General features: G+C 38.1%; 1 protein-coding gene and 1 long non-coding RNA gene across 8 annotated transcripts in view; one reads left to right on the forward strand and one right to left on the reverse strand.

Annotated features, from left to right (window-relative positions):
• The window catches only part of LOC113030100 (RAC-beta serine/threonine-protein kinase-like), a 48,327-nt gene extending 42,517 nt beyond the window's left edge, over positions 1 to 5,810 (forward strand). For all 7 annotated transcript variants that reach the window (XM_026181218.2, XM_026181219.2, XM_026181220.2 and 4 more), the window contains 4 exons: positions 1,495 to 1,709; positions 1,792 to 1,879; positions 4,651 to 4,753; positions 4,854 to 5,810. In XM_026181218.2, coding sequence (XP_026037003.1) covers positions 1,495 to 1,709; positions 1,792 to 1,879; positions 4,651 to 4,753; positions 4,854 to 4,933 — 486 coding nt within the window. In that variant the 3' untranslated portion in view covers positions 4,934 to 5,810. The remainder of the gene's footprint in view (positions 1 to 1,494; positions 1,710 to 1,791; positions 1,880 to 4,650; positions 4,754 to 4,853) is intronic.
• A 4,268-nt stretch (positions 5,811 to 10,078) lies between these two features.
• On the reverse strand, positions 10,079 to 11,630 carry LOC145431529 (uncharacterized). Its single transcript, XR_013911868.1, has 2 exons — positions 10,918 to 11,630; positions 10,079 to 10,328 (listed from the first exon to the last, which is right to left on the reverse strand). It is a non-coding gene; the product is annotated as an uncharacterized LOC145431529 (long non-coding RNA).
• Between the last annotated feature and the right edge of the window lie 516 nt (positions 11,631 to 12,146).

Here is a 12,146-nt window from a genome sequence, read left to right on the forward strand (position 1 = left end):
TGTGTTGTCAAGCTTGTTTAATAGCTTGTTTAATATCATAGTTTGGTCCCCTGTCTCTAGATTTGCTGCAACTGTAAATCTATTACTCATATTTTATGTGCATAAGAAGCTGTCTTGGTTGAGCCATGTAAAGTGTTCTGTTTTTGTTTGTTTTTCCTGTGTACAGTAAAACAAGGTACGTGTGAGTTGATATGTTGACCAATGTCCAATATCACTAAGAATCATGCTACACCCAAGACACCCAATCACCCAAGTTTGTGAACTTGGGAATGAGGTGATGTAGACGTTTCATGCCATACCATAATCTCAGACTAGTTCAAATCTCAGTGACCTTGACCTCAAGGTCAGAGGTCACGTTTCCTGAAAATGTTGTCAATGCGACAACTTGAGCACAAGCCAACACAGGATTTCCAAATTGTGTCAAGAGGAGTACCACTGGCGACCACCAGTTGGTTTTTTATTTATTTATTTATTAAAACAGCTTTTACCATCAAGCCATTCAACACCTCAACTACAACACTTGAATACCGACACCACACTTCACAGGATGCACACAGAAGCTGTCCTAAAGTTTCTCAAGAACATACTACACTCTGCACTGGTCACTTCATTCTTATTAGTATTTAAATAAAAATAAAAACCCTTACTCCGTCCAATACTGTACTAACTGCAACTCTAAAATCTTGTACTGCTCAGTTTGTGCTACTGCTCACTCCTGCCACTTTATCCCTTGTGCAATATCCCATTACCCCCATTTCAATGGTCACATTTCTATTTAAGATTTTTTTATTTATACATTTGTGTATATATTTATATATATTTAGTCTGTTAATATTTGTAATATTTTTACTGTATTATACTGCTGAGTGACTTGTCTTCTGCACGTCAAACACATTTCATTGGAATGTTGACCCTGTGCTAGCTTGCATATGACAATTAAAACTGAAATTGAACTGAAACTGACTTATATTGGGCTCTACTATAGACAGATGGGCCACACCAGCAGAAGACCACATTGAGGCCACAGTTTGCATGGAATTAACAAATTAGACAGTAGAAGATTAGAAAAACATTGTGTAGTCTGAGTTTCAATTTCTGGTGAATTTTAGCTGGTATGGTTCCTTTTATCAGCTCACTGATATACACTGATATTATATCAGGCACAATTCGGACCCCTTAGTACCAGTTAAGCATGGTTTAAATGGCAGCTCCATTTAAACATGCAGATCACTTATTTAAAGAGTAGGAAGAAAATGATGCATTTGATTTTTTTACACACTTAAGAGAAAAGATTAGCCCTGCTCTTTCAAACAGAAGGGGTGATGTAAAAGATGACTGGTAAGAAGTTTGAACAGAAAAAGAAGAAAAAACATATAAAGAAGAAATATTTTTGACTCACAAAAGTGTGCCATTATTTGCACCAAATGCTATGGTGTGCCAATTCAGAGTTATGGCTTTTTACTGCTGTTGAGAAATCGGTCTCTTCTTCCTCAGGTCCTAGAAGATAATGACTACGGCCGCGCAGTGGACTGGTGGGGTCTCGGTGTAGTTATGTATGAAATGATGTGTGGCCGATTGCCTTTCTATAACCAAGACCACGAGCGCTTATTTGAGCTCATCCTAATGGAGGAGATCCGCTTTCCTCGGAACCTCTCACCTGAGGCCAAGTCCCTGCTGGCTGGCCTGCTCAAGAAGGATCCCAAGCACAGGTATTAGCCCAAACTACTACTCTGTGTGGATTATATTAAAAATGCCTAGTTTACTCTCAAATAATCTCATTTGGACTGACAGGTTAGGAGGAGGTCCCAGTGATGCCAAAGAAGTAATGACTCACAAATTTTTTATCACCATCAACTGGCATGATGTGGAACAGAGAAAGGTGGGGCTTTCTTTTTTTTAACAACTTATTTCTATTTATCAAGCGCAGTCAGACAGTCCAATCAGTCATGTCTTCATTTAACAGGAACAGCAGTTACAAGTGAGTCAAAAATGAAACGATGGATTCTGGCATTCTTGCAGTGTAGCATTCTTGTTGCTCCATAGCAACATGACATGAGAGAAATAAAAAGTAACCAAATTAATAATAACATTCATGAGGAATCCCAACACTCACCAGATGTACTATAAAGTAACCACATTCTTCACACACACTTGAATTTGGGTGAGGTGGAGTGACAAGCTCCTTACACTACGATGACGGTGGATGGCTGGGAACCTTCACAGACACGGATTTTAGATGTTCTCAAATTTTGATAAATGGTAAATGTCCATGGAAAGTAGCCATCAGGCCAATCCACATGTGATAGATTCCATTGATATTAGGTTCTTTTGGTGGTGCAAAGTGTTGATTTTTTCACCAACAACCTTTTGAATTGCAACCAAAAAGTTTGGCCTACTCATCAGGCCATATCAGAGGTTTCCTCATGCTTGTGGAATACTTGATGTATATTTTGCAAATTTTTGCCAGATTTCAATGTTTTTCTTTGTCAGGAAAGGCTTCCATCTTGCAACCCTACTCCATAGTCAAGGCAAATGTAGAATATGGGAGATTGTTTTCACACTTTTAGTTGCAGAAATGTCTTAAATACATAAGGACCTGGATGACTTCTAATTTCCTACCTCACCTCTGTGCTTGTCAGTGCAGCATTTAATATTTTGGACACTAAGATTTTATTACAGAGATAAGAGCATGCCGTAGTTAGAGAATGTAGTACGCTGCAGTGGTTTTAATCAAATCTATTTAATAGACTCCAATTTTTTCATGTAAATGAAGATTGTTCTGTACTTGCAAAGGTTAATCATAGAATTCCAGAGTGTTTCATGCTACAATTAATTCTGTTTACATTATATATGCCTCTCTTAGGCAGTGTCATTCAAAGGCATACGATACATTTTCATTGCTACGCAGCTGATACCCACTGACACACCAATTCGTTAAACTGTTTAAGATAATAAATGTCCTGCGTCTAAATTCTGATTCATTGGTCCTAAAAATCTTGGAAACACAGTGTCTAACCAGATGCATACTTTGGAAGCCATTACCTAGGCCTCCAGTAATACGGTGAGGAATCTTGGAGTTGTTTTTGACCAGGATGTTCTTGATTAAACAAATATGTAGCACTGCTTACTTATTTTGTGCAGTATCTTTAAAATTAAAAATATTATTTCTGATCTTGTCCTGAAAATGCATTAATGCATTTATTACTTCTAAGCTGGACTATTGAAATTCATTATCAGGTTGTCATAAAAACTCTTTGAAATGCCTTCTGTTGATCCAAAATGCTCCAGTTGGAGTACCAACAGGTACTAGAATGAGACAGCATATTCCTCCCATACTGACTTCACTTCATTGGCTCCATGTTAAATTCAAAGTAAAATTTAAAATCCTTCTCCTCACATACAAGTTGTTAAATATTTAGGCCCCATCTTTTCTTAAAGAACTCATAGTACCCTATCACCATAATAATAGAGCACTTTGTTCTCAGACTCCTGGATAAATTTATAATTAGTTTAATAAGTAGCTCTTTGAAGGAAATTTCTGTTAGCTGTTTCTGCGTAAAGCAAAAAGCTAATTGAACTAATAAAAATTAATACAAATATTAGCGCATGGGAATACAAGTGTTTTTTACTCCTTAGCCATAAAAGGCTGATTGGGTATTGTCATTACAAAATCTTGTGAATGCAATAACTCAAGAAAGAAGTCACCGAGAATTTTCAAATTAATCAGAATTTTTAATTAATCTCAAGTTTAGAGGTCAAGTTTTCTGAAAATCTTGTGATTGTGATAACTTAAAAACAAAGCGACGCAGGATTTTGAAATTGAGACCATAGGTGTATGTGCTACGAGGCTACCACTGGTGGTCGCCAGTATTGCTTAACATTATTGTGAGGCAACATGTTTCTAATTTTAGAGATATTGTGGAAATGCAAGAAACAGCCCTAAATATTTGTTTAATATGCACATTGAAGGATATATCGTAGTCAAAAACAACTCCAAGATTCCTTACAGTGTTACTGGAGGCCAAGGTAATGCCATCCAGGGTAAGTATCTGGTTACACATCATATTTCTAAGATTTTTAGGGCCAAAGACAAGAACTTTAGGTTTGTCTGAATTAGAGGTCATCTAGGTTTTTACACAGTAACTTTAATAACTACAGCATGCTCTGATCTGTGTAACAAGTATTGAATGCTGCATCAAGATAAGCACAGAGATGAGGCCATAAGATGATCATTTGTAACCTTCGTTAACCCTGCTTTTGTACTGTGATAAATTCAGATTTAAAACTCTCCAAATAAACCATTCCTGTACAGATAATTAGTTAGCTGTTTCACAGCTACTCGTTCAAAATCTTTTGAGATAAACAGCCTATAATTAGTTAAGACAGCTGGGTCAAGTAGTGGCTTTTTACCCCATTTCCGCAAAAGGGTATTGGGGTAATGTCATCACCTCACTGGGCAGGTCGGCAGGCTGGTAGCATGTACACCCAAGTTTGTGAATATGATAACTCAAGACCGAAGTGATGTAGGAATTTTAAATGGATACCCTAGGTATGAGTTATGCCAACTGCATTGTAGACCCTCCTCTACATGCATGTTATAAATCCAGCATGTTACCAAGTGATATCTGTCTCTTCCAATCCCTGGTACAGCTGACCCCCCTCTTCAAACCGCAAGTAACATCAGAGACAGATACCCGGTACTTTGATGAGGAGTTCACAGCACAAACAATCACACTCACTCCCCCAAACAAGTGTAAGTATCTTCTTGTTGGACCCGTCAGCACTGATCCATCATTATTCAAAGTTAATATCACGTTTCTTGGTCACTGACTTAGATTGCCTTCTTGTTACAGATAACAGTCTGGACTGTGAGGACCCCAGCCAAGAAGCTCATTTCCCCCAATTCTCCTATTCTGCTAGCATAAGAGAGTGATAGCATCTCTGCCACACACACACACACGTGTATAAACACCTTGGTTACAATCATACAGCCATAAAAATAAGTAGAGCTTTCATTTTTAAAGAGGTGTTACTCTTAGCACGATTTCAGTGCCTTGCCTGGGAGCCTTATTGTTAAAATCTGTCTTTGTCCACAGAAAGGAAAAAGCCTATCCACAGTGACTATACTGTAACATAAGAACTTCACATAGCCATCAGTGCAGTTTAACAACATAATCAAGACCATCAGACCTACAAAGATGGTGCTGCTGTTTGTACCATTCTTTTTTTCTTTTTCTTTTTATATTCAATGAATAAGCCATGCAACTCCCCATGACACTTGTAAGTCCTCTAATTCAATCCTGGCTGTGACCTTTGGTGAAATATATGAAGAAGGGAGGAGAGCAGCAGTTAATCTTACTATTACACCAAAAAATCCTGCATGTCTGTTTTTTGAACATTTTTTTCTTCTGTATTATTAGCTCATTGAGTATTAAGGAATAAATTATAATATTATACAAATGGAAGGATGTGTACTGAACTCAATCCTTGTACAAGCTAACTGCAAAAAATGGACATTTGTCACTTTTTATTACTTTGTGCTTTAGAATTTTGGTCTCCCATGTGTTAGATATTGTCTTTGTAGCCTTTATCATTTAGCATTTTTGGTCCCCCAGAACACAAGTTCACTTGCTGAACATTTTACATCAGAGATGTCAGACTCATTTTACATCGAGGGCCACATACAGCCCACTTTGATCATATGGGGACCATACAAGTGAAACTGCACTTCTTTTCAGCATAAATATATTTAACTGCACATTTAATCCCTGAGATATCTTAGTATACAATAAAGAAGTGTGTTTTCAACAGAACATCTCATTATTTCTGCATGATATTTATATTAAATTATAGAAAAGGTTCTGGTAGCTCACTGCCCAGACTGTCCCATATCTGTAAAACATAAATCATTTGTTTGTTGAAATTTTTTTTCTTTGGTTTGTTTAAAAATTTAGTAAAAAAAAATGTTAAATATAATGTAAAAACGTTTTGATGCATGCTCAGTATCCAGGTAAGTAAATCCTAAAGGTTGATTCTGTTCATCTGTATGTAGTGTGTTCAGTGGGAGAAACGTTTCATCACTCATCCAAGTGACTTCTTCAGTCTCAGCTGACTCCAGGTTTCCCCAACCTTATAAACAGTACATTTGCACAATCACTGAAACTCGCCCACTAAATAAACAATGGGCTGTGAGGTCAGTTCCTTGATCTTTAATATGCAAATTTTCATGACCATTGATTAATGGCCATGAGTAACATTCACAGAGAGTTAGGGAATGCCTACAATCACAGCATTGTAAGATATGGAAAGATGTACCCTTAGGCCCCCTCCTCGATTCAAAGATGATCTTTCTATAGCACTTTCTAGTCTCTACTCTCACTGACCACTCAAAGCACTTTAGAATATAAGTCTCATTTTAACTACACATCTTACAACTAGTCATTTAGCATCAGATCCTTAATATGATCACTATCTGAGAGGCCTTTCAGAAGATGGGTAGAGATTATCACTCTGTGGATAATAGTTCAACAGAAATAAAAATTACATTTCTCAACAAAAAATTGCAAGGGCCGAGGCTCAGTCCCCAACACCCACAATGTCAAAGGTGCAGATAAAATTACTATTATAAAATGTTAAAATTGAGCAAGACAGACAGCAGTTAATGGGGCCACTGCAGCAACCTCACCACTAGGGTCACGTGGTAATGCAACACCCAGCAAAACCACGTGACTGGCCTTACCCACTGCGACCTACGTGACCCCCCTACACCACAGGGGTGTGAGTGATGTGTGATGGGCTGGGATCACAAGTTGTATGCCACAAATGTAAAAAAAAAAAAACGATAATGAAATTTACTACATGTAGACATATTCAGTTCTTTATAGCTCCGCAAACCTCAGTTCAATTATGTATTACAATTTCTCAAGTAACATAATTTGTTGGATGGCCATTTATCCAAGAATTATTTAGGATGTTGGGGTGCAACATCTTTACCAGGATTTTTCAAAGATGTAGTATAACATTTTCAGTAATTTAACCACATAGAGGCAGTCCACCAACTCAAAAAGCAATTCAAGTGGCATTATTCAACACAGGCATAAAAAATCGGACTGGCGCTTCATACTTCTAGACAAGAAGCAAACTGGTACGAGTTTTTGAATTCATACAAACCGTCCCTTTATTGTTCCACTCAAGTGTCCTACTGCAGGTTTTTGGCTGCTAATCTACTCTTTTACATCACTTCCACTTTCCCATACTACAAAACTGAATTCTGACATCATTGCTGTAGTCCAATTATTTTTCTGCCCACTTTCTTTAAGCAAGTCAGCCTCCACTCTGTATGCTTTAAATTGCACCACTGCTGTATTTCATTAGCCCTTGCAGACTCCAGTTGACCCATGGTGTGTGTGTGTGTTTTGTTTTGTTTTTTTGGTGGGGGGTCATTACATTGGATACTTTATTAGTTTTTTGTTTGTTTGTTTGCTTTTAGAAATTAAATCAAAATTAAATTCGTTACATTCCTCCAAAGTGCTCAGTGGTCGTGCGTTTGGTCTGGATTGATGAATAAGAGAGTATCTAAGTTGTATGTCAACTTTGAGATGATAGCCCCTTATGCATGCAAATTGATCTTCAGTAAACTACCTGAAGAAACGTAATTAAATGCCCAAATGGTCAGAGTGGCAGCAATTAACTCATATCACGTTCAGAGGATGTAAGAATTACATACTCAGATAACACTGCATTTCTTTCTGCCATCTCTTTTGCAGAATGTCGGGGGGGGGGGGGGGGGGGTGGCGTGGCTTCGGTTTGCACACATGGGATTGTGAGGCTCACAGTTCTTTCCCCCAGCAAGAAATATGTTGCTGTGAAGAAGCCACGCCTCCATGAGCTGCCTCACATGTTGCCACACACATCCACTTCTCCTATGCTGCATTCAGGTTTTGTTGGGCTGTCAAAAAGCAGTGATATTTCTGTTGTTACTTTCTGTTCTACACTAAGTGCACTGAATATTATTGCGCTGATTTAAAAGTTACATGACTGCATCATAAGTAATGATAACAATAAACATTGCCAAATGTAACTGGTGGGGCACTTTCCACCGGACCACACTCCACTTTTTTCTCCTTTTTTTTCTTACAAACTTCCAGTATTGTTTGAAAAACATACAGTGTTGGGGAAACTAAATTGCAAGATACTACTTTATGGTGGATGATGCTTAATAACTGCAAAGCAGCTATAGGGAAAGATTTTATTTAAAGCTCCTTAGTTAGAATGTTGAGTGTCAAGGTTGATTTGTAACAGAAGCAACAAGAGTGATAGGGAGCATTTACAATATGGTAATGAGACCTGCTTTGGTGTATGGTTTGGAAATGGTGAAACTAACAAAAGAAAAACATGGGGTGGAGGCCCCATCTTATCTTAATGACTTTCTAGTCACCCCATTAGAGCACTTTGCTCTAGCACTGCAGGCTTACTTATTTTTTCCTAGAGTATTTAAAAGTGGGCAGCATGGTGGCACGGTGGTTAGCACTGTTGCCGCACAGCAAGAAGGTCCTGAGTTCAATTCCACCATCAGGCCGGGGTCTTTCTGTGTGGAGTTTGCATGTTCTCCCCGTGTTTGCGTGGGTTCTCTCCAGGTACTCCGGCTTCCTCCCACCGTCCAAAGACATGCAGCTTGTGGGGATAGGTTAATTGATTAATCCAAATTGTCACTAGGTGTGAATGTGCGAGTGAGTGTGAATGGTTGTCTGTCCCTATGTGTTAGCCCTGCGACAGACTGGCGACCTGTCCAGGGTGTACCCCGCCTTTCGCCCTATGACAGCTGGGATAGGCTCCAGTGCCCCCCGCGACCCTGAAAAAGATAAGCGGAAGCGAATGGATGGATGGATATTTAAAAGTAGAATGGGAGGGAAAGCCTTCAATTTTTAGGCCCCTCTTGTATGGAACCAGCTTCCAGTTTGGATTAGGGAAACAGTGATCATCTTCTTTTTAAGCCTAATCTTAAAAGTAGAGCTAGTGTCTGAGAAAGTTCAAGGATGTAGTGAAGGAGGACATGCAGATGGTTGGTGTGACAAGAGGCTTCTAGAGATACGTTGGTATTAAACCATATGACGATTGAAACACCTGCTGTGCTGATCCCTAAAGGGAGCAGCTGAAAGAAGGAAAAGAAGAAGGAAAAGCAGTTTGACTGCTGTGGTTGTCTAATGAATGTATCATCTGGACATGTTTTCAGAGCACCAGTGATGAAAGTGAAGGGAAGCACACCTGTCAAAAGAGGTTTCAGTAACAGCAAAGAATCAATTTCAAAATAGAAACCCTAAAAGTCCTTACTTTTCATGGTCAGTAGTTATTTTTAGTTTTCATTCCAGAACTACTTGCCTCGCTATGAATGTGCTTGACTTAATACTAATGCTAGTCAGTAACACTCCTCAGCAGTTCATCTGAAGCTACTTGTTTTTTGCGAATGAGTTGATAAAAATAAGAGGGCTGTTCAGCAAAGTGGATGAAAGATCTAGAAGAGAATAATTTTGTCTACTGATGGAAACAATTTAAACATGCTTTCCAAGGTGAGCTTTGTTTTAATTCGGTGGTTGGTAAGGCAGGTAAAATACCCACATGAAGAGTTTTTATGAGTTTTATAACGTGTATTTTGTAAACACAAGGTAGAAAATAAAACAAAACCACAACACGTTTGTCAGGATATTAAGATTCAATAGTACTTTTTTTTTTATTATAGTGAAGATTTAAAAGTACACAGCAAATCCAGCATGTCCAAATTAACACTGTCGGATTTGATTTCAACACTATTAAAGTGTCTATATGGGTCCACACCAGAAAGTGTTAATTTAACTCTTTTTGGAGAGTTGGTATGTTAACTCTGATTTAGTGTTAAACACCAAATCTGTCTGGAGTTGATAATTTAACACTTGGTGTTAAGAGTTTATATATTAACTCTCAAAGAGTATTTTAGTTTAACTACGTAAGAGTTATCTTCTAATTCATTCTAAAAAGCGGGAATTTTACTGTTCTGAACTTCTAGAAATTTTTTTTGGAAATAAACATTTACTAAAAAGATGCAATGGTTTTTGAAAAACATTTATTCTGAACTGTGCACCACAATTTCAAAACATCTTCTGAAAGATGTAACAGCATACATGTTCTCACTTTCATTAGAATTTTGTTTATCAAAAGGTCTGACATGGTAAATGCAAATAACAGCATTCTCATCACTTATTTCTTCAATACAATATGCATGTCCTTCATTCATCCCTTTGTGGAACTTCAACGCACTTCTGCTCTCCCCCATATTCCATCTTCACAAGCATATCCTGTGCGGAGATTGAATAAAAATTAGTTGACACTAATTAATGGCACAAATAATCCAGTAAACAATTGCAGCACAGAAAAAAAAAAAGGAATCCTCTTTGAGCCATTACTTGTGTAAAGTATTTTCCCAAAAGACAAGGACACAGGCAACAGGTAATACTGAACTAAATGTAAAACCTCAACCTTTTTCATTTTTACCTAAACCGTGTGCACAAAACTCTGGAGGGATCTATGCTAACGTAGAATCCAGTCAGGACGTCAGCTACTGCTGTTTGCTCGTTTTTTTTTTATTTTTATGGGCGATCGTTTTCAGGCTTCAAGTAGCACCATTATACCAACATTTCACATTCTAGACATTGTTTTAGGTGTATTTGACCAAAAGTTTGACTGAAAATTCACATGCAAGCTTTTTTCAAGGCTGTGGTATTTGCCCGCAAACAATACCTTTCAGCTAGCTAAAACAGAATATTATGCTATCAGCGAGCAACATGGCTAATGCCTTTCACACAGCTTTGTCTCAACTCCAAAGAGCCACAGAAGTAAAAGCTCATAATAATAATAATTGAAACAATCGTTGAAAAAATGACTTACCAAGCATGGCAAACAACTCAAATATGTAGAGCAAAATGTTCTGAAACGGCTGCACTTCAGCTTCGATTGGAGCCGTGCTGGGGGCGGAGTCTGTGAATTTACTCTGTTGGTGTCATAGCCCCTCTAGGAGTTCAGAGTTAAGAGGTCAAGAGTTAATGTTTCCATTGTAACACCTCCAGATTTGACAGAGAAAGACTAATTTTTAACACTCGATTTTAACTACTATCATTTTACACCTCAGAGTTACATTAAAAGAATGTGACTCTGCTTAGAGTAAAATTAACTCTACTTTTGCAAGAAGACTATTAACACCAAAAAATTTAACACTTTTGAATTTGCTGTGTAAGACAATCACTGAATTAATGTAAGCTAAGAATGCTACTACGCTTATTGCTTTCTCAAATGTCAAATTACTTTGAAACACATGAACGTCTGATTTTGTATTTACGACAGCAGTTAAACACACCATACTAGCACCAAGCTCAACCCTCACTTGGCCTGTCCGGCGTCACCGACTAATCACGTATCTGTGAGGGAAAGGCTAAACCGTTGGCGTTACGTCAGCATCTAACTCTTCTGTGGCTGGCTACGTAAATGAACGTCATGGATGCCTTCAGTACACGGTTAGTGTGCCTACGTTCCTTATAGCAGGTTTTCATGCATCACTTCAGCAAAGTAGAGCTTTGATTTGTTTTTTCCTGCTACTGGCAGAGGCAAAGGATATATATTGTCATATATATGATTCTTCTACCCAAAATAGATTTTTAAACCTAGTACTGGCGGACTTCTGCTACCAGGAGGGAGCAATTTTCTCTTAAGATAAAGGTGCTGAGTAAACTGTACTGAGTTCCACATTTGAAGGGTAACTGAACAGTTTTAGTCTGAGCCTCGTCTCAGTTTTTTGTAATATTGCGGAGTCATTTATTAAATGTTTTATGGAAGTCGTACAGTCAGTGAATGGCGAGTTTCCATTTGGATTTATAACAGGTTCGCGTTTTTCCACTGAACAGCGCAGGCATTGTATTACATAATGGTGTTAGGGGTGGGCTTGTACAGTCTGCCATAGCGTCTTATCAATTTCCTCCTGCTGCAGGCTCGTCAGCTGTTATGTTTGCACAGAGTATATCAGAAAACAACATGATGATGAAAAATAGACTATTATTGTCCATTCTTGCAACTTTTCAAAGCTGACCACTTACAAGTCGTTAACTTGCAGTCTTTTTTTTTTT

The sequence above is a fragment of the Astatotilapia calliptera genome, chromosome 10, assembly GCF_964374335.1.
Source record: "Astatotilapia calliptera chromosome 10, fAstCal68.1, whole genome shotgun sequence".
NCBI classification, from domain to species: Eukaryota; Metazoa; Chordata; class Actinopteri; order Cichliformes; family Cichlidae; genus Astatotilapia; species Astatotilapia calliptera.